This window comes from Lupinus angustifolius, chromosome LG07, assembly GCF_001865875.1.
Source record: "Lupinus angustifolius cultivar Tanjil chromosome LG07, LupAngTanjil_v1.0, whole genome shotgun sequence".
NCBI classification, from domain to species: Eukaryota; Viridiplantae; Streptophyta; class Magnoliopsida; order Fabales; family Fabaceae; genus Lupinus; species Lupinus angustifolius.
Genome location: NC_032015.1, coordinates 17,842,730 through 17,866,774, shown reverse-complemented (window position 1 = coordinate 17,866,774; position 24,045 = coordinate 17,842,730). Strand labels below are relative to the sequence as shown.

Sequence of the window (24,045 nt, the reverse complement as noted above, 5' to 3'; positions counted from 1 at the left end):
GTGTGATCAAGATTGCTCCTGGGCTCTCCAGGATGCAAGTAATATGGGTTCCTTTGTATATCATGATTGTTGTTGACGATTTGTAACTTGGTGTCTTGATTCTAATTCTCTGCCATGGCTATCTTGTTGTTGAAGATAAGTTCTGATTTTGAAGAAGAAGGGGAGAATGTGTGCATGAATAGAATTCTTAGTCAATAGAGGTGGAGGCAGAGCAAAGCATTCAAGATGAATGCTCTGATACTATATTGCAAAAAAGGATTGACTTCATTCTTATTTTCTTGATGAATTCATTCAATCATACAAATATTTATACTACAATTCCCTAACTAACTATTGCTTGAGGAATAAGCAACCTATAAAAGGAAAAACTCAACTACCCAATAACAAATTACATAGTTGACAGTTAGTTACTAAAATGAAAATAACTACCCCAAACTAAAACATAATGGAAAAGAATATTAAATTGATTTAGCCAATGATTTGCTATTGACCAGCCTTGGTATGAAGTGGCATGTTGCCTTGCTTGTCTATGCTTGTGTCTTGGTTATTTTCATGCGTGTTCATTGTGCCAACTTGATGCGTATGTGAGTGAATTTCATGGTGTGTCCATTATGTTCAATACAAGTCACTAGATTTAGGTATCTAGAATCAATCATACAAGACAATGAGAAAATTAATGAATGTATAAAATAAAAGATTCAAGTGAGTTGGATGTAATGACAAAGTACTTCAGGTGTCATTTATGGTAAAAAAAAGTATCACTCAAACTTAAGGAGAAATTTAATCATAGAACTATAGGACCTACAATGTTATTTCAGACTTAATATTGAACAATAAAATGTCAATGTTGTAGCTTTATTGTAGAAAATATAATAGAATCATGTCCTTGGTAGTTTAGACATGTATGGTGAAAAACAATAGAAGCCTTGTACGGAGAGTATATCAAATAAAAACTAATTTAATTCCTAGAGTAAGAATGATACTAAAAAAACATTGAAAAATAATAAATAAAGACTTATATCTCAATTTTAAAAAATAAATCATAAACATTTTACACTTAAAAAGACTAACTTGTGATCATCTCCTTTTAGAATTAATTTCATGGTCATCCTATATTTTTTAAGACTATTTTTCTACTAAATTCTTCTACTTACATGAAAATAGTATATGACACTTATAAATCAATCATTAATAAACAAAGCCAAAGTATCACACATGATGTAAGTTTCTTGTCTTAGGATGACTTAGTAAGAGACATTATTTTCCATTGAAGAATCTTTCATCACATACCCTCTTGAAGATTTAATTAGGTTTGTATTTATTTAAAAAAATTGAAATCTATGCAGTATTCCTATAAATTTTTACCCCTGTTAAAGTTAATACATCATCTATCATTATTAATTTGTATTAGTTTTGTTTGAAAACGAATAATAATAATAATTAACGTATGAAAAATAAATGTTTTGTCGAGTAAAAGACACTTACACTAAAAAAGATGATGTCGTTCACACGCTAAGCCATTCTGGAAGCTCAGTTCAACCATTTTAATCGTTTTTTCCCACTTTCTGCTCTTCCAAACAAGTCCTTACGAACGAACCTTCGACAAAAAAATGGCAGTGATAGATCATGAAGAGAATGAGGATCGGAAAACAAATCTCTCAAAAGTACCAACCGCTGAATCATCGTCCGCCACTGCTGAAAATGAAACTTCCGACGGCTTTGAAACCGCCAGCGACGGCGATGATGGTGAAGAACAGATGAAACAGGGTGTTCCACCGATAACCGATTCCGCCTCGAACAATGAGGAACTCGTACAGGTTTGATTTTGAAATCGAGGGTTTTGTTAATTTACTTTTTAGGTCTTTCGATTGCTGCTTTTTTTCTTTCAATTACGGTTTTTACCAATTCGATAATGATTGGTTCATGTCGTGAATTGTGTGACAAGTAGTATTTGCTCGTTTTCGGATGGGGATCACTTATCCCAACGTTGTCTCGTTCCCTGTCCCAAGTCAAAGTCAATCATATATTAATACGTGGATAAAAAAAGATTTAAAAGCAAAAAGTAATAAAATGGAGTATTCTGATTGACTACTTGGTACATGGAGTGGGACACCGTTTGGAACAGGTGATCTCTATCCTCGTTTTCATGTATAGTTTTTTAGTACATTGTCAAATTCGTACTTGAGAAAAAAATGCCACTGCTAATTTAGTAGTATATGAGAAATGAAGAATTCCAATTTGTTTCCTAATATCAAATTAGTCATTTTGAGGACGAATTCTAAGGATGCATTAGCTGATATTAGGGGATATCTTCCCCAGCATTTAAGTTTTTCAAGAAGGCATTTTTTTTCTTCACAATGAGGGTTTATATATTTATATTTAGAAAAGAAAACTAAAATCCTCGACTTTTCGGACAACTGCAGTCAACAGTCGTGATACGGTTTCGGTGAGTCCCAAAACCTTGATATATCAGTGCTGATGTGCCGGTAGCGGTCGCACTCGATTCATGTCTACAAGAATGCTGTGCTTTAAATATTTGTGTATATTGACCGCATTCAAGTTCGATGCATGAATTGATTATTGATAGTTGGAGGAGGGGTTACTGGCACAATTGCATTGAAAGGACAAAGAGTACACTTGTTATGACTTATGCTATAGAATGCAATGTAAATGTAACAAATTTATTAATACCATTACTTGGACATTTTATGATGTAAAGGAGTGAACTATAACTTGGTTCTATTCGTTCCACAAATAATACAGGTATTGGATGGAGGTTCCATTTCCATTTCATCCTATTTTATAAACAACCCAAACTTTGGAACCTAGTATCATTCCATTCCATGCTGCTTCATTTCATCAATTTGCATGAATCCTAACATAGCTTGATTTAGTGTATTTTGATGATTGTTCTCTTTTTAAATAAATACTATATATGTTAATGGTAATTCCTTTCTCAATAATGGAAAAAGTAAAATAAGAAAAGATGAACTTAGGTTAGGAAAGTTTTTTTGATTAATGACGTTTTTTCTCATGAAAAAATAGTGAGTGAGTGCTATTGCTTTATCTCAATAGGAAGCATTGGCTCAAGCAAATGAAGCAAAGGTAGAAGGGAACAAACTTTTTGTAGATGGACAGTTTGAGGAAGCATTATTACAATATGAACTTGCTTTACAAGTTGCCCCCGACATGCCTTCATCTGTGGAAATACGTTCAATATGTCATGCAAACCGTGCTGTGTGTTTTGTGAAACTGGTATGCTCTTCCTTTATACTAATCATGAAACTAACAATTGTAAAATTATCCCTGTATTGTGTCCTTCCATTCATGTTAATCAGTTGCACTGAACTCAATTGCTGCTAGGCAGCTCATGTAGTTGCAGTTCAAAGTTAGTTTTCTTTCTCTTCTCGTGGAGTATTTCTATTAAATACTAATCTGGAAGTGTAGACATTAAACTAATTAGTGTTCAGTCACTCAAAATTGACTTATTGACAAAATTAAAAAATATTAGAGAAAACAGAGGGAAAGTACGATTGTGGCAAGGATAACATATTCTCTAAAACACAAAATAAGGCCTACAAAGTGGATCACAAAAAAGTCAAGAATGCGGCAAATCTATTTACATGCCAGAAATTGGAACTCTCTTGAAACAACACCATGAGCGGGAGTGTGCAGGACAGAAAAGAGAAGCTGCCAACCCAACAAGTTTTAGGGAAACAGGCAGACTTGAGGATTATGATCCAAGCATATGCAGTTTAATGTGTTTTAAAAATAACAAGTTTTTATTTATGAACATTGAAAAAATTTCTTGTAGATTTCTAATATTAGGATAGTTGCTGTAATTTTGCTTGTATATGTTCTTAGCTATTATTTCCTGAATGTAATAAGTCTGAGTAAACCCCTAGCCCAATTCGCTTCAATTAAGATTTCTATTTAAGTGGAAGACAATAAGAATGGAGACTAGAAACATTATGCATCAATTAGAAGGACTATTTTTGCCACATTGAAGATAGGCATTTCAACTGTGATCTCATTTGATTTTCTTTTCACTTTTGCTTTTGCTTCAACTTTTAAATCCCACGTGTTCCCGTTTTAATAATCTCTGTCACCAATAAAGCTGCTTGGGTGACTAATATTTTCTTTGCTTCCTTCATGTTTTATTTCTAATTTATTTAGTTGTTTTTCTTTGAAATATTTTCAATTTAACTTATGGCAAATAAACCTCAGGGAAAATATGATAACACAATTAAAGAATGCACAAAAGCATTAGAGCTAAATCCTGTGTATGTTAAAGCTTTGATAAGAAGAGGAGAGGCTCATGAAAAACTTGAACATATTGAAGAGGCCATTTCTGGTGAGTTCAATTTTTTTAATTATTGTCTTAGGTTCTATAGTTTTGTCCATGGTCTGTACTTCTTTGGTTCATGGTGTTTAACTGCATGTTTTGCATACTGAAAGCATATAGATTCTTACAAGTTTTTTTTTGTTCATTGAAACCTAGCTCTTTTTATCTTATCATTTTTTCTCATTTTGATAAAATTCGCAGATATGAAAAAGACGTTAGAAATTGATCCCTCAAATGATCAGGCTAGGAAAACCATTCGCCGGCTGGAGCCCCTTGCTGCAGAAAAGCGGGAAAAGATGAAGGAAGAAATGATCGGTAAGTTTATTAATTCTGTATTTTTTGATTCGTTGTTAAAATTGCTTTCAAGTGCTTGGGTTATTTTGGCGATTTAAAGATGAATTATTGGGTGGTTCAATAAATGACTTATGCAACTCAACTTGCCTAATCTTGTAAACATATATTGCAGTGCTCGGAGTGATATGCTGTTTGTGTTCTTTTTAATGTGCTATAGGTTCTTTGTCTTACAGCATTAACCTTCTGGATATCCAGGCACAATAAATGAGTTGGTTATGAATAGGGTTCTTAGTTGCACCTGAGTTGATGAACCCTTCTTTAAATATCATGGCAAAGTCTTGTCTTAAAATGAATATTGTACAATATTGTTTCACACCTATGTGCATTTGCTTTTATTTTTGAGGGATTCTGAGTATATTTTTCACTATATTCATTTGCTTAAACAAAAAACTGCTTCTTTATGTAGAAAAACTAAAAGAAATGGGCAACTCTGTCTTGGGCCGCTTTGGGATGAGCATAGACAACTTTAAAGCAGTCAAAGATCCAAACACTGGTTCCTATTCCATGTCATTCCAACGCTAACTTTGGTCGAGCAAAGTCATGACAGTAGGAAGCAAATAAAAAGGCTGCGTACCATGATACATACAGGTTTGAATTTTTGTTGTGCATGCAAAAAGTCAATAGGGAAATAAAAATGCTAGTAACGTATATGTAGTTGGGCATCTACTTTTATTTCCATCGAAAGGGTTTTGTTGTTTGATTCATCATGTGAAGGGGGTTGATAATGAATGTTTATAATAATATCCTCTTATATTAATCTGTCTTAAGGTTTCAGAACACATGACCATTATTTTTTATCTTTTGGAAAACATTGAGTAGAAAAGAACACAAGGTTCCAATGGGTTTTAAGATCCTTAAGTAACTGCTCTTCACTTTTAATGCTCTAGGGTATGCTTTTTTGAGGAGGTGGATAATGTAAGTTAAATATTATTCAACACTTGTTGGTACATACAAGTACAACTAAAATGTGGGATAGCCGGATAGGTGAAAGTATAGGGCAAGTCATTTAATACACCAACTTAAAAAATGGTCTTATGGCATAAAGTGAGTTGAAACTAATGTTCCACCCTTTTTTCAAGCTGCAATAAATGAGCTTGAAATCAAAACCTTCTCGTTTTATTTTACGTACATATCTCTCCCAAAAACAATTCTCCACAAACATGGTCACCCTAATTTTTTGCATGAGGTTGAACCTTGTGCATTAGGGAGTCAAATTCTCTGCCCTACATATAGGGAGTGATTTCGAGATCGATATTTTATCAATAGATATGATTTATGATAAAACATTATGATGTAGTTTGATTCATGTAGCCGACTTCACCAAGTAAGACTAAGGCTTGGTTGTTATTGTTGTACATTGTGCATTGAGGAATCAAATTCTCCACATGTCATATAGTTTTAAAGATGATGGATGTAATTCATTTGCACATGGTTTGTTTTTTAGGTAATCTTGCAGTGTAGTAATCTGGGAGTTCATTATTGTCGTGGCTGGTGAAGGTGTATAAATCATGTGTGGAAATGCACTCGGGAAGGTTGAGAGTTGGATATTTTGTGTTTTCCACTGCCATTCAGGGTCATTATGTATTAGTTTGTCACTGCTTAATGTTATTAACGACTAATAATTAGTACTTAGCAATTTTAATATTGTAATTTGCTACTATGACTTGAACGCGTGTAATCAATGCACATGCATTGGTTGATAATTTATGTTTGCAAGTGTTGGAATTATGTGTTATGCAGTTATGAACACTGAACACTTTGGAAGCATTTAACATTTTATGTATCTTTCTGGGTTGCTATCATATGAGCATATGGTATTTGCCAAAATAATGTAGTGCACAAAAGTATAGTTCCTCAAATCTTTTTAAGTTTATCATTTATTCATCAATTCATGAAAGGATTTAATATGTATATACTGACAGTGTAAGTGTTTTTACCCCTGTCAGCTAATCATCTATCATTCATATGTTAACTACTATTGCCTCTCAAACAAAATTAATACAAATCAATGGTGGATGATGTGTTGATAGTGTAAAAAACTTTACACTGACGTTGTATAGATTTTAAACTCTTCATGAAATTCAGCCAAAGTGAAAATCAGGCTTTTGTTTTGGAAAGTGAGGTACAAATTTTAATCCCAAAACTGAGATTATTACTCTGAAGTGTAAACCTTGACAAACACCAGTAGCTACCCCAAAAAATCCAGTCTTGCAATTCCCTGGCTCACTCAGAGATCCATCTTCTCACCTCAATTCTGTACAAAATCTATAAGTGAAGAGATAAGTCAAGTTGTCTCCCTTCTTCTTTAACATCATTCCAATTTCCAATGTTTTGATTGTTACTTTTCAATGATATATGTTGAGATGTGTCACCACTGCTGAGGTTGTTGCTTCCTATGCTTCTTTGCCAATTAATGAAACTATTATCATCTTCTTCATTGAATTTACTTCTTGAACTACCCTCAAGAAATAGAGCATTCCCAAATCTAGGTGCACCATTTGAACCAAATAATTCTGACATTTGTGGAGGGAAATAAGGGATGTTTGCTGCATGGGCAGTACTAAACATTGAAGGATCTAAGATACCAAGTTGAGGGTTTGGAGCAAAAATCATAGGGGTTGAGAGTGTGGAAGCAAAGGGAACATATGTGTATTCAGAAGCCTTAGCATTTCTTGCAGCTGTTCTCTCTTTCTTGTGAGCATTTTGGTGCCCTCCTAAAGCTTGAGAGCTCTCAAACTTTCTTGAACAGAATTGACATGGAAATGGAAAAAGTGTTGATGTTGCATCTTCTCCTTGGCTATCACCAACTTTGGTGAAGTTTTCCTCATATCCCATCTCTTTATTCTGAAATCCAGAGATCAATATGAAATAAAGTTACTCATTAGAAATTGTACATTTTAAATGCAAAAGTGTGTGCACTTAAACTATAAGCATGTTGGTTTACCTGAGGATTATCTGAACAAATGGTTCAACTGTGTGGCAGGGAAGAGAACAGAATGGGAGGAGGAATTTTGAAAGAATGGAACTACTTATACTGATTTGAACCTTGGAGTTTGAACTGATAAGAGTTAAAAAGAAGAGTTCTGAAGAAAAGTGTCATTAAATATATTATTAAAAGGGAGGTACATGCATGATTTTCTTTAAGTAAGGTCTTGGGTTCGAGTCTTGTAGATGGAAAAAATACCCGTTGGAAGAGTTGGCCCTACATACCTGTGGATGTTTCCGACTCGGACAAGATTGCTTCTAGTGTGAGGATACATGTGGAAAATAAAAACAAAAGAGGTGTTCTTGAAGAATTGGAAACTGTGATGGGTCTCTGAGTAGCATCATCACATAAAAGTGGGCGTGACAGTGAGGTGTATGGGCTTGGAAACAGAAGGGATAAGACAGTGTGAGAGGATTTCAATTTCCAAACCAAAAAATTTCCTATCACATGCCTTTTGCTTCATCTGAACATGCATAACCCTGTTGTAGGACAGTTCTACACTTGTCAGACAACTTATAAATTTCATGAGCACTGTGATTATGTTTTTGGGATTTTTAAACTGTGTCCTGATTTCATTCCCAGTTTAGACATAAGCACACTATCCAGAGTTCACTAATTGTTGAGAAATTAGTATATGCTTTTTAAGCACAAATGAATATATTTTCAGATAAATTCTTCTTTCCATTCAAAGATAACTTGGTGCATGATGTTTCCACTAGAACACATCTGCTGTCCACAGTTTATACCATTTCATGTACCGTGAACTTGTAATCACGAGCCCATGATACATGAAGTGACACAAACTATGAGACAACAAATATATCCCCTGAGGAAGATAGATATATATAAGAATGAATTGTGGTGTCAAAAATACTTAAAATTGAAAGGCGGTAGCAGCCTCCAATGACCAATATGGAAGGATGAGGTGGGTTTAAAAGCAAAGAAGTACACCATCTGTTGTGGTCATATCTTTCTGCAACTCTGCATGTTCAACTTGGTTGCTCCTCTGTTTTCTGCATCCTCTGCTTTGCTTTTATGTAAGGTCGGTTTGATTTCAAACATTATCCCTTCAAGATTTTGTATTTTTTTAAAGTCAAAAGTGTAGTAAAAATATAAACTTTAAAATATGATAATGTAGGAAGGAATTCATCAGTAACATCCTACTTCCATTTACCTTTCAGAGGCAAAATAAGAGGCTGTACGATTCACACAACATTCATAAAGTATTCAAAAAGTAAAAACAATTTATATGAATGATTGAATCTTATTTGAATGATAAGATTAAAAGATAAATGTATATGATTTTTTAAGTGATAAAATTACTATTAAGTAAATTTTAAAAGTGTAATATCAATGCATTGATAGTGTAAAGATTTATATATAATCAGTGTATCATCTCCCATTCATTTCTCTTTACTTTTATTTAAGAGTCAATGATGACTGAAAATAAAGAGTGGGTGATACAGTGACAATGTAAAAAATTACACACTATCAGTCTATACATCTTTTCTCAATTTTTAGTCTTTACTATTACCATGTATGATTGTATGATCTAAATTTATTATTTTTACATGAGAATTTTCTCACTTGGTCCACTCAATATCACTTAAAACTAGGATCAACAATGAATCGAACCAATTTTTTGAAACACAACTCATTATTTGAATCGATAAACTTAGTTGATAAAACAAATGAATTGAACATGAGATAAAAATTGAGCTCATTAAATAAACTAACAGAATTTCAGCCAAATATAATTCAACTCAATAAATTTATAAGTTGCCTCGGTTACATATTGGTGTAGACGCTCTTTAAATTTATACCTATTAAATATATATACCTACATATATATATATATACACATATACATATATACACTATGAAGCACTGACACTTCACTATCCTTCATGTAACATATTCGATACATATTTGACATTGATACTCTTCGATACTTTATCGATACGTATCCATTCCATAGCGTATTGAAATTATTTTTTGAAAAATAAATAATTTATAAATCTGATACATCCTAGATATTCTTAAAATAATTTCACTTCATGGATATCCTAACTACCATGCCATAGCATCATTCTAAGAGAGAAAAACATAACATGATCAGTAAAGTACAAGAGACAAACATAATATTCAAGCTACCAAGTGGACTTGTAGTTATAGAAAAAAGACAAAACATATTTATTGCATAAAAAATGAATAAGAAATGCATATACATACTACTGATCATCGGTTAAACGAGATTGATAACATTCATATTTGTCAGAATTAAGTAAACATTTCTTACGAAATTACGAATTTCATTTTATATTAGTGATGTCTAAGAAAAATATTCTTTATTTTGAAATTCATATTAATAATTATATGTTTATAATGTTATATGAATTTTATGTGCATATAAATGTATCCCAAGTGTATTATATCTTACATTTTTAAGAATATATGTATTGATATATCAGATAATATCGTATTCGATACGCATATCGATATCGATGATTCATAGTATATATATATATATACACTTTTTATATTGATATAATATGTATTATATGTATTAAAATTTCATTCAAAATAGTTCAAAAGTCTTCTTTCTTTTTATATATACATTTATATTTGTATTAGTATGAATGGTTTTTGTTCGAGCTAGTGATTGACATAAAGTTGAGCTCATTAACCTACTCAAAAGTTTATAAACTTGAATTAGCTAATCTTGAGTGAAAAAAATAGTTCATATTAAATTTTGCTGAAGCCAATCTTTAACTAGTCGAGCTGAGATAAGTCAGGTTCAACTCGACTAATTTCCACCCCTACTTAAAACCATTACAGGGCAGGTTATGATCTTATGCCAGAAATGTGCCCAACAAACCTAGTAAGAACACCAAACAGTGGCAATGGTGAGTATACCTCAGTTTAAGAGTAGTCCTTAACAGTAGCCACAATATACATGTCATATATTCCCCAACCAACAACCTTAAACTCTAGCTCATTTGTTCTTTTAAAGAAACAACCCTGGACAACACTGAGACAATTGTGTTTATCTGTCATACTAAAGGGTCCCTGCCTTTCATTTTATATCCTAGGCTCTGAGAATAATGCCCATCAAGGTTAGTATTAAAAGTGATTATCAATTTGGTACCATTTTGACCCATATAAAGGTACCTACCTGGATAGGGCATTCCCACACTTTGAACATCTAAGGTTAGAAAATTGGATAAACTGGGACATGTATTCATGTCATAACAACTTTGACAAAGGCTTTGTCCATTTTCTATTAGCATAAGGTTTTGGAGTATTGATATTGACAATTGAAAAGAAGAAAACAATTATAAATCAATAAGTATCCATCATGCTAGTGTTGAAAAGGGGTTGAATCCATCTATTGATTTCAAGAGACATAACTGTAAATGGTAGAGGATCTGAATCATACATCAGACAGAAAGCTCTTCATGAAAGATGCAATGGGAACATAAATAATACTTTCATTCAGAACTTGTAAGAAAAATATATAGAGCATGCAAGTTGAAGGTAGGAAATGTATATTCTAAACTGTGAAATTGAGGAATGTGTATGTAAACAATGCACAAATTTGGTCACTAGGTAACTCTTCCTAAGATATATAATAAACCTGTAGAAACAACATTTTATACATATGATCAGCACAATGATGATCCATGCATAAATGAATTCACTGACCTTGAAGTCAAGGAAAGACAATAATTTATTAGTCTACTAGAGCAGCAAATTATGGACAAATTTGTCTCTGAAAGCTGAAAATGATTGCATAATCAAGCATGAGCCCACAGTATGCATTTCATTTCCTTTTCTACATATAAAAAGGTATGCATCTCAATATTCAAATACCCTTTAATTAATAAATTGAGAATAACTGTATGGAAAATGTAATGACAAACATTTGGTTTCGATGATAATGACCACCAGCACTTAAAAGACTTACTTTAAGGGTTAATCTTATTAGTTATCAGCTTTAGACAAATCAACTTGCAATGAAGACAACCCAGTGGTACCAGGGTTCTTAAGCTGATCAAGCTGTTTCTTGCCACGGCGAAGTAAGTACTCGATGTAGAGGAAATTTTTGCGATCAACTTCTTTGGAATTACGGTGGAACTCTTCTGAGACTATTGACTCTACTTTGTGGCGGTCTTCGTCAGATTTGGAACGTGCTGCACGCAGAAATCCTCGGTATAAGCTAAGTACTTGCTTCTGCATCCCTGAAAGCCTTTGACCTCTGGGGGCTGCCATTGCATCTTGTTGTGCCCAGCTTACAAGTTAATTCTGTCGACAAAGGAATAACAATAATCATTAGTTTACATTATATAGCCAACAAGAGCATTATGAGGTGCCATTATGGTTGGGGATGGGTCTGCTTCATCAGATTAGCATGCTTTATGCAATTTCTCAATCAACTTAATGAAAAACCAACAAAACTAAAGCTCGTCCGAAGACATCGATAAAGGGTTAGTTTCAAAATTGCTGTTACCGTAACATCCGCAGGACTGAATATAAAGTAGACTGAACTAGCATTCATTAACAACTCACTGAACGTTTAAAAACTCAAAATACCAACCAAGTTTGTTCCTTCTAGTTTATACTGCTGACTGAGTCTAGAACCTGGAAACACTAAATCTTCAACTGCTCAAACTTGTGATAAGTAGTTATGCTTTTGGTGTACATGATTATGCGAATCACGGGGTTGGTTTTCACTTCAAAGTCTAGGACTTTCCCAAAGAAAAGTGAAGCCTTACAAAAAAAAATGACAAACAAGAATGGAAAGCTTTGATCCTATATGTGATTTTGAGATTGAACTGAAATACACCATAGCGCAACACGTACTAGAATGTCACAAATAAAGACCATAGTACTTGGGACCAACAAATCTAGAACGTCGCACTTACTCTTTAACTCCTTAAATGTCAAAACTTACCTGACAAATCTTTATTTCATGAAAATAAAGATATCAATATAGAAACTCGGCTGAACAGACTGTCAACAACAAAATGAGCCACAAACTAAATCTTAGATTGCCACAATAGCATCATTCAAAATTATAATCATTTAAACAAAAAGAGCTCTCATTTCTTGATAATTCCAAATATTCATTAACATAACAATCTAGGATTCAAAATCAGCAAAACATTAGGATATCGAATCTTATTATCATTCAACTACAATGGAGTCTACAACATCAACGTAGATGGTTACAATTTAAAAATAATTTCGTCAGATTCTTCGAAGTACAAGAACTATTCTAGAATGGTGTCACTGTGTAAGACTGAACCAAAAGTAATTTTATTAGCTGTAACTACGACAATAAATCTTCACCTCTGCTGAATGCACACTATGTATCTTTACTAAAACTGAACATGACAATACCAAAATGTTTTAACTTTTAATGTAACGCTATTTTGTGTTAGCTACGTCATTCTATTTCATCAGGCAAATCCCAAAAGAAGATTAGTCATTCGGAAAACATATTTAGAAGAAGACAATGTGACACTTGAGATTGTAAAATTATGGTTCCTTATATAGAAAACTTAACATCCTTTAAAATGCAGTCTTAACAAATAAATATGACTATAAAAAATTATCAGAGGAAAATATGAAAATGGAGATCAATATGAAAGGAGAGAAATTAAATCGTTCGAACAAAAATTCAGTGCCGGAAATGCAGAAGGCCATTAATAGAAAGGACATAAAAGTCATGAGTATAAACGTATATATATTGTTAGCATATAAACTTACCAAGACAATATGCTCTAGCTATATTCCCTACCAGAGATTTCTGACTTTCTGGTCTGTGTCAGTTTATAATAACAGAACCTTTATGCGATGCTCCAAAGTACGTTATAAAAATGAACACTTTTTTACAAAAGAATCACCAACAAGCCCCAAAGTCTGCAGGTATAGTGGTACGCAACCAAAAAAGAGAAGAAAAAAACACATTAAGCAACACAATAGCTAAATCCAATAAATTTCGATATCAATTAAATTTGAAATCTAGGACCAGCAGCTAAAAATACTGAAATAGAACCATAGAAAACATAAAATCATAAATAAGGACATTACAATCAAGCTGATTCATTATCTCAACACTACTAGTTGACTATGATGATATTAACAGTTTGCTATTCTAGGATTTTCATTACTGAAACACCTACTATCCCAGATTACAACACAGATAGGTTCTATGATCTTGGGTTGTCATTGAATCGCATCCATTTTGCTTTGCGCCTTGGAATATCATACAAAGCAGTGACTGTCTGTAATAGTTTAATTCAAACTTGGAGAGGGAAGGAATGAAATTGACACACACATAACAAACAACTCTTGAATCCTCATAGTTCAATGAACATATTGAAAAAGGATAGATTGCAAAATGAGATTTTGTGTAGTTATCGGGGTAAAATTTTCTAAGCAAGAGAGTCAATAAGACAGAAAGGGTTCAATGGATTACTGTTCTAAGAGTGGTTCTCCAGAGATATCATAGGGCTAGACTCTATCTTCCTGTTCATTTTTGTCGGTGTTGTCACACGGGGACATAAAGTTTCAGGATCGCAGGGTAACAACTTATGGCAACGATGATAACCACAAAGATAGGGTTAGTACTTAGTAGGGTGGACAGGATTTCTTCCTATCTCATACAACCACGGTGTTGGTTCATGTAAATGTCCACATTACCATATTGAGGATACACGTCCTAAACAACCGTAAAAAATATGAAAGCATGGAAGCATTAAGCACAACTAGAGTTATATATCCAATCAAAGGGAGATGGATCATAACTTAGAGTATCAAATTTATTTTCTATGGTCACATAACAAATTATCAAGTAGAACCAAACCACATACTATTGTTATGCAAGTATTAGAAAGAAAGGTAAGCGGATAACAAAATCGGGCGTAGCAGTATCAACATCAACCCAAGAACTGCTTGTTCTGCAAGTCCTCAAGGTTCAAGATTGAAGTCAAACATGGATCATCAATTTTCCTAAACAACAAGTACTACTAAATTTATATACATAACATGCAGAGTAAATATCAGTTTTCCTAGCAGAAACTTCAGATTCAATAACAATCATGGCAAGGGAAGAACATCAAAATTAATCAATTTCAACCTTCAATCCAATCATCAAACAAACACCAAAATTAAAATCCAATCACCATGTCATGCAAATTCATATATAGCACCCAACCCAAGATCAACATCAAATCAATTCAAAACAAACCCTAAACCTAACCCCAACAAACCCAATCCCTTAACAAAAATTCATGAATTTTGTGATCAACAAAAAAACCATAAGACAATTAAGATCGAAACAAAGCACCCCAATTGAAGGCAAGATCAAACCCAAATAGAAACAAAAAAGATAAACAGAAATAATCAATAAAAATCAAATCTTTAACATAACTAGAGGTGGGAATTTACAAAAAAAAAGATCCAATTTTTTTCTTCTTCTGGGGTTGGTCTATGCAAGAGATTGCTTGTGAAATATTATGAGATGCACAAAAGAATCAAGAGATGGAAGAAAAATATATATAAGTTGTAAAAAAGATAACTTTATAGTTAAATAGTAGTTTTTAGGATATGTGAGAAGAAGCATGAAAATTCAGCGTTGCACCTATCTACATGGATCATAATTCATGGGTCCAAAATCCAAATACATTTCTATACGAGTATGATACGTGCAACTACGTATTAGGTAATTCTTGTTTTTTTCCTTTTATTTTTATTAGGATTTTGATAAATATGTTGTCAATTGGGTAATTCTTAATTTTTTTTGTTACATATAATGCAACTTATTATTTACCTTGATCAACTCTCTAAATATCTTTTTTAATTAGAAATTGAGTTTTCATACAAAAAAATTGGGATAAATTTATTTTATTTTGCTTTGCTTTGAATATTAATATGTTTTGACTCCAATGTTATTTAATGCAAACTCTTACATTATTTTAAATTGGAAGATTTCCCTAAACTAATTTTTATTCTCACATGTTAGAGAAAAGTTTCTCACTTTAATTTTGGTTTGCAATAAAAAAGTCTACCAATAAAAATTGAGAAGAGAAAATGAATACAAAATATGATAATTTTTTATTTGTTCGTTTTTTTTTTATTTTTAGTAAATTATCAACATTTATAAGTGTGGTTAACACGAAATATAAATATTTTTAAGAGTGTAATGTATATGTATTGTCAATGTAAAATTTATACATAGACACTATATCATTCACTTTTCAATTATATTATTATTTTTTAAGAGTCATATGATCATATATAAATGATGAATAATACAATGACAATATATAGAACTCGTACATTATTAATTCATATATTTTTTCTCTTTTAAAGGTGCCTATAGGGAATTAGCAGCGAGAAAAATCATCGTCAATCTTTCCACTTGAGTTTTTCATATTGAGAAAAAATATAAAAGCACGAGTCGTACCATTTCCCCCTTTCTTTCAATTGAATGCAAATCGAACAATAGAAAATATTATTTTCCTTTCCTCTTCCTTTCCCTCCTATTCATCCTTTACTTTTCAACCCTACCAAGCATAACCTAAAAACTTTGATGTTTGATTTAAATATTTTATATTGATTATATCTGCTATTACTACCAATATTAGATTATTTAGTTGTCATGTGATTAGAATTCTCATAATATTGAAGTATTTATAAGCATTTTATATTACTTCTAATTATCATGGATGTGGTATTTTTTAATTATGAAATTTTTTTATAGGGAAAAAATAGAAACTCCAAAAATGGAGAAAGAACTTTCTTCATGATATGGATAGTCCACATAGAAACTTAGTACTAAATCATTAATTTTATTGAGAGCCTACTTGGACATATAATCTAACATTATATTTAACTCCCTCAACACATCTATATTTGAACAACCAATGTTTTACACATAAATGATGAATAATGTTTATAACTTGAAAAATTCGCTAGATTCGAATCTGTACTCCATAAGAAATAATGTATATTGCTTTAAGACAATCACTCCAAGGTTAAGTTGCAATAATTGAAGTTCCAAGCCAATATTAGGTCATATTACATTGTCAATAGTTCTTAAAATCATAGATCCAATTCCAAAGTTACCCAAAAACCTTTAATAAGTTAATAAGTTAATGGAACGTAGGAATTGTCCTTCACTTTTTAATTTTTGACTCACAAATCAAATTAGTTGAACTACTATTATTGTTTATATTTAATAAATCATATAAATCCAATAAGTTTTAAATTCGTTGATTATAAGTTGTATTATTATATGATAATAATATTAAAACTGAAATTTGTTGATCTTCTAAAAAATGTCATAACAAGGTAATGGATCTTGTATTTTATAAGGGCGTCTCCAACCATCTATTTTTGTTATATTCTTATTGAAATCCAAATATTCTTTCCCCACTTTTTGATATCAAATTCTCATTTCTTAAGAATACTTAAATTATAAGAACATGTTATAAAAAAAAAGTGGAGCCAAAGACAAAGGGATGAAAAAGAAATTGTTTATTATTACAAATAGGAAAATATGGTGCATGTCCTCAGACTTAAATAGAAATAAAAATGATATTTTTCAATAATGTGAGTGTCCAAATAAAAATTGGTATTCATGTTTATATTAATACTAGCATGTAGGGTTGATATATTTATTGAAGGAGTGGTATTCGATTGATATTGATATTATTTCTGAATCTCCTCAAAAAATCTATTAACTAATTAAATAATTACATATTTTTTATTTGTAAATGAAAATCGTATTAAATAAAATCCGACGATGGTGTAGAAGATCAGAAATTATTATAATTTTTTGAATCCGATCCTATCAAAATAATGATAGAATTAACTAACTAAATACAAAGTAAATTTTGCATTACAAAATTTGTTTTAATTTATATATGTATTTCTTCATAATTTAAAAATCACATCTCTTCATAATTTTAAAGTTCATGTTTTAGTCATGTCTTACTTGTTTCACAAGGCTCAATGAGCTACAATGTTGAACATGATCCGCCCCTCAATTGTTAGAGTTACAATTTTAGTCTAATGATGTAAGATCTAACTAAATCCTAGAACGATCAAAGTCAAATATTTGATTCCTGTGAGTGAAAATGAGCAATTCCAAGAGAGAAATTTTCAAGGATACTACATGGAAGTATCTAATTTTCAAAGTTGGAATTGATTTTTGTCATAAACAAATTGAAAGATGTACCTATCTCTTTACCCCTCCTTTTACTTTTTTTTTGAAGTTTTCCATTTCAAGGTGCTCATAACACATGAATAAATTAGTTATATCTCAATATATTGACAACATGTTGAAGAAGCTTAGTATAGTGCTTCTATGTTTATTTCTTTGATACTTGTCTCAAAAGGGTTACATTTGTTAACTATGATACAATGAGTACATTAATAAAACTCATACTAAACAAGAACTTGTAATTAGAGAGAGTAACACTGATTAAAAATTACAAAGGAAAACAAATTAAAATCACAAATTATTAGAATATCTCAAACCTTCTTGAAGTACATTAACAGTTACACATATTGTAGAAAACATGTGCAAAACAAATTAAGCACATTTTAATGTCATAGAATCAAACATATGAGTACAAATATAGCTAAACTGCACAGAGACTAAATAAGATGATACCTAAGTCTCAATGCTTAAGCACATAATATTTAAACTAACAAATCTTTTTTCTCTTCAACAATCACTTAATTAACCACTTCTCCTTCAAAGATTTCCATGTGAGTTCAAAAGCCTCACTTAGCCTACTTGTAATCTTGTAAATATCATTCCTTGGAGGATGCAGAAAGCCATAAGAGAATATAACCCTTATATCTTCTGCAAATTCATCAGCATCAGTGTACACCAACTTTCTCAATTTAGATTCAATATCCTTCAAACTATTTGGCTTCATTGAAGTCTTATTGCATACTACTTCAGATTTAATAGAAGGTTTTGACACAGACTTGGACTCATGATAATGATCAACAATAGAGTTGTTGTTGTTGTTATCAAGAATCTTCAAACCCATCATTGGTTGTTTGAAAACCCAACTATCTCTTCCTGTCATCAAACGCTTCAATATCACCCAACACTGCATCTTCTTGCAATGATCCATTACCCTTTCCTTTTTCTCCTCTTTCTTCTTCTTCTTCAACTTACACCCCTCCTCAAACCCACTTCTTGAAATTCTTAAACCAACATTCCCTTTTTCTTTCACCGCGCCACAGCATTGTGCAGAAGATTTTGTTGGGTACTGATCAGTGTTTATTGCAGAAACATAATGACTAGCCACGTTCCTCATCTTTTCGCACTTCTCTTCATACACGGATCTTGAATCTTTTGTAATAACCCTCTTGTCTAGTGGCTTTTTCTTCTCTTTTTCTTCACAACCAGACTTTGAAACTCTCCATTTTTCTTTGACTAAGCCACCACACTTATCAGCTTTTCCTCCACTCTTTGTTGGGTATGCAGAAATTCCTTGATCATGAGCCACCTTCCTCATCTTAGCAACATCTTCATCTACGTTTCTTGAATCTTTAGCAGCAATAACTCTTGTGGTTTCAGTCTTAGGCACTGAAGAATATTCAGTATCAGAAGAAGCCATTACCTTGCACCTCTTATTGCAACGAGTATCAGAAGAAGAAAACTGAGATGGTTCACGCTTTTGATTATGAGAACGAGGGACATAAAGAACAAGCTCTTTTCGTGGCATAGAAGAAGAACGTGAATGTAATATTATTCTAAGCTTTGTTTGAGATTGAGTCTCTTTCTCTGTAGTACTGTGTGCCATTGGAATCACATAAACTATAAAGAATGAAAAAAATGAAAAACCCTATGAGGCATTATATAATGATCTAAAGTCTAATTATATCTTCTAGTTAAGATTCATTAATTCATAATAATCTATCTTTTTCAATCTTTTAAAATATATCTTTTAGATTGAGTCCAAGAATAAGTTAACAACCTTAAATCAAATCATTACCCTCTATTTAATAATGTCTTTTAGCAATGTTGAATAACTGCTGAAGAAGCCACCTCTCCCAAAAATCCATTTTTCAAATTTTTAAATTTCTTGGTTCTTTTGTTAAAATCTCCTCATCATTATTATTGTTGGACTCATCCAACTAAAAATTTGGATAAGATAAATTAGCATACTATATATAATAGTAGTATGTTTATCTAAGCAAGTTAAGCTATAGTTATCTTATATGCTTTTAACTATGAATTAATATTAGTATATAATGTATAGTTATTTTGTTTTTTTGGTTATTAGTTAAGCCACACACCTCTCTCTAATAGAGAGATGCCAAATGAACCAAATCGACTAACACGTAGTCTTCATTGATTCGAGAAAAATAGTAGGAAATAAAGATATTCGAATTGGTTGTATATTTGACCGATCAATAATATATATGATAAGCTTAGGATTAGTGTGAGAGCACAAGATGAGGCTTTCAAAATAAATTTCTATTATTGCAATGCATACCTTTGTGGATATAATATTATCCTAGTGAGAAAGTGAACACTCGCTAAATATGATTTTCTAAAAATAATTTCCTTTATTTGTATATATTATCTAGCGAATGTAGTGATGAGAATTGTTCACAAAATCCCTTTTCCTAACTATTCAGAGAGTGAGATTTTGTCCCTTGTGATAATATTACTTTATTTGAACGAGATTAACGAGATTACCTATCTTTGAAAATATTTGTTATCCTGGGAAAAAAAGTTATGGCCATTCATGCATGCTATTTCAAAGTAATAACTTGTTAATTTTATTTTAAACTTGAATTTTTTTTAGAAATCAATTTGGTTGTCAAATGAGTGTATTTTACTAATTTGGTTTTTGTAATATTACTAGTAATTTCTTAGCATCAGAGTAATCTAAATTCTATTGTCGAAAACATTGAGGACTGGTATAATGTCACTAATATTTAGACAATTAAAATTTGATAAATATTTTCATCATTAAATTGGGGATTTATTAACAAACATTATTTTTTTCCTTTACATCTACGGTAAAGGATTTTTAAAGTAATGCAAATATCAAAGTTTCAAAGAGATAACAATGCTTATTAAAAAGAATAATGATACATTTTGAAATAAATAGTTCATTATCTCTAGAGAAATATATATTTTTGATTAACAAAAAAAAACTTAACTATAATAAGTCAAACAAAATATTAGTTACGTCTTTCTAAAAAGGTTAATCTACATCCAAATTTACTTTGTAATGAAAAAATTTAGTTACTCTAAGAGTCACATAAGTATTACATTAAAATTTGACCAAAAATATATTGCATAAAAAATGTGTTTAGTTAAGGCAAATGCAAAGTGTCATATACCAACGGGTGTTGGTTCAAGTGGTACATGTTTGATTCCCCTTAAGTAAGAACCCAGGTTCGAGTCTTGTGGATGGAAAAAATCTCCGTTGGGAGAGTTAGCCCCACATACCTGTAGATATTCCGGGCTCAGACAGAATTGCCTCCAGTGCGAGGATACCTGTGGGAAACAATAAAAAATGCAAAGTGTCATATTAAGGTTGGAAAAGAGGCGAACCGAGTCAAATCAGGGTTCAGTTTAGTTTAGATCGATAAGGGTTTACTCGGCTCGAAACTCGACTAAAGCTCAAAACAAGCCACGTTTCTAGCTTAAATTTGCCTCGATTGGAGTACTTCAATTATTCCATTCAACTCGTCAGCTCGAATTGGATTGGTGCATCAAAAATTTACAAACTGTTTAGTTCAATCCTTTAGCTTCATTGATTCTCTTTATTAGCTCGAACAATGATGATTATCTAATATATTCTAAAATTATGTATTTTATTGACGTATATATATATATATGTATATATATATATACATTAGTTACAGTCAATCTCATCCACTCATTTTTTAAATCTAATAGATCAACTGAGTGAAACTTAAAAGTTATCTAAGATTTCTTTCTTTCTCTCATCATTTATTTCACTCATTTAGTCCGTTGGATTTAAAAAATGAATGAATGAGATTGAGTGATTAACTTAGGTGTAAATGGATCTTTCCTATTAGGGGTGTTCAAATTCAGACCGGTCCAAAAATAAAACCAAAAATCCATTCAAAATAGATTGAAACCGCAAAAATCGAATGTGTTTGAATCGTGTTAAACTTATTTTTGAAGACCAATCAGTCTGGTCCGGATTTTGGTTTCACCTCTTGGATCCAGACTGATCCAGACCGGACTGAAATAGTATATAAAGTTTAAATATGTAATACTTTTAAGTGTCTTCTAAACTTAATCTTAAGTCTCAACTCAAAAATGTACCTATATTTTATTTGTTATATCCTGTAACTCATATATATATATATATATATATATATATATATATATATATATATATATATATATATATATATATATATATATATATATATATATATATATATATATATATATTGCTATGTTTTAAATCATATTGACTATATTTGATACATTTTTTAGAACTTAAACTAACCCCGCAATCAAATGAAGAGGATTCAAGTGTTAATTATCATTAGCGGCTTTATTTTCAATTTTATTATTGTGAAAGTATTATTGTTATTAATCATTGGTGGAACACTCTAACGGTTAAAATTACATTGCAGATGCTTATATTGGTGATATCTTGTTGTTTTGTTGTCTTATTATTATTGATGTTTTGTTGTTGTTGTTGTTGTCATTTTTGCATTTATTATTATTGTTTTACTGTTTATTACTATTTTATAATATTTTATATTTATATTATTGTTGTGCACGTTATAATGTTGTTGAACATTATTTTTATTGTTTTTTTATGCTTAATAATTAGTCATTTATATGAGTTTTGAACGTACCTGCAATTTCAATATTTTATAAAAATAATTTATCCAAACAAACTAAAATTGCATATAATATTCGGATCGTATTGGATCGAACATATTAATATAAACAGACCAGATTGGACCAGATGACATGTTAATTACATGTTTGCCACATATTATTTTTTGTCTAAAAACCTATCCAAATGGACCTTGACCACTCCTACCTCCTATATATATATATATATATATATATATATATATATATATATATATATATATATATATATATATATATATATATATATATATATATATATATGGATATATGTGTGTTATTGTTTTCTAGTTTTATTTAGAAAATGATGTTTATATTGATAATGATCTATATATTTAGAAAATGAATGGATGAGATTGAGTGTAATTAGTGTAACTTAATTTGAATGTAAACAATGAAAATTGAAACACTTCAAAATATAACATTAGCAGTAATGCTTAAACTATTTTAAAAGAAAATTGAAACACTTCAAAATATTCAAAATAATGTGTAACCAGTTACTCCACCTTAGTAAAAGTTTACGTGTGTGAGAAAAGAGTTATACAACTTAAAACTGATCAGAGTAATCAATCATTGTCTTTGAGTAACAGATTACGAGTGTTAATGAAGTTGAGTAATCATTTACTCAACTTGTTGTAATCGATTACTCTAATTCAAAATTAAATAATCACTGGACATAATGTTTAGGTAATCGTTTACTCACTTAATGTATTTGATTACTGAGTGTTGTTGCAACAGATTTCAGATTTCAATATGAAAGGTTTTCTGAAGTTGCTTAAAGTGAAAGTGTTTCAAGTTTACCAACTTATAAATAACAATATTATTAAGTATACAATAGAGTTGATTGGATTGCAAGTTACATTGATTTCAAACTTGTAAAGGCAATTCTGTCGTTGTTGAACATTCTTATTTGTTATTGCAGAATACTTTCTTTCACAAGGGTGTGATAAGAAAGGTGATTAGAATCACTTGTATTGAAAGTTTTTGTTGAGATGGTTAGTTATGTTAGTTTTTTTTTTGGTTTTTCATGTTAAACCCTTTCTTCTTTTGATGTATATATAAATCACTGTATTCATCTTTCAAAAGAATCAATAAGAAACATTATTGAGTATAAAAAAGATTTATTCTCATTGTTCATTCTTTTTCTTTCTTTCTTCTTCAAGCATTTCTTTATTATCTTTCTTGGGTTCTAAAGCATTGCCATGGCTGCTACCTTTCGTAACATGGTATCAGAGCATAATTATTCATTTATTAGTTTCCGATGTTTATCCATCATTTCAAGATTTAATAAGGAATGATCATTATCATTCTCATTTTCAAGCATTGCATTTCAAGATTCTATGTCATGAAGAACCATTCTTGCAACATCTTCAATACTAAAGATTTGCTCCTGCTTCTCAACTCGTGGCATCTTCTTTTCCATCACAATGAAGGGAAGAA

At 31.2% G+C, this 24,045-nt stretch overlaps 3 protein-coding genes and 1 long non-coding RNA gene across 5 annotated transcripts; 2 read left to right on the top strand and 2 right to left on the bottom strand.

Annotated features, from left to right (window-relative positions):
• LOC109352565 (tetratricopeptide repeat protein 1-like) lies at nt 1,506-6,501 on the top strand. Of its 2 annotated transcripts, none has more exons than XM_019594655.1 (6): nt 1,506-1,817; nt 3,076-3,255; nt 4,228-4,354; nt 4,547-4,660; nt 5,106-5,282; nt 6,130-6,501. In XM_019594655.1, the coding sequence occupies exons 1-5, from the start codon at nt 1,611-1,613 to the stop codon at nt 5,219-5,221; spliced, it is 744 nt and encodes a 247-aa protein (XP_019450200.1). In that variant the 5' UTR covers nt 1,506-1,610; the 3' UTR covers nt 5,222-5,282; nt 6,130-6,501. The 2 variants fall into 2 exon arrangements, with proteins under 2 accessions (XP_019450200.1, XP_019450201.1); XM_019594656.1 differs by having other exon boundaries at nt 5,106-5,287; nt 6,144-6,501.
• Nucleotides 6,777-7,856, bottom strand: LOC109353056 (protein LATE FLOWERING-like). The gene has a single exon (XM_019595242.1). The coding sequence runs from the start codon at nt 7,532-7,534 to the stop codon at nt 6,965-6,967; it is 570 nt and encodes a 189-aa protein (XP_019450787.1). The 5' UTR covers nt 7,535-7,856; the 3' UTR covers nt 6,777-6,964.
• LOC109352563 (succinate dehydrogenase assembly factor 1, mitochondrial-like) lies at nt 11,403-11,990 on the bottom strand. Its single transcript, XM_019594653.1, has one exon. The coding sequence runs from the start codon at nt 11,955-11,957 to the stop codon at nt 11,670-11,672; it is 288 nt and encodes a 95-aa protein (XP_019450198.1). The 5' UTR covers nt 11,958-11,990; the 3' UTR covers nt 11,403-11,669.
• LOC109352564 lies at nt 14,077-14,421 on the top strand. The gene is made up of 2 exons (XR_002108374.1): nt 14,077-14,179; nt 14,313-14,421. It is a non-coding gene; the product is annotated as an uncharacterized LOC109352564 (long non-coding RNA).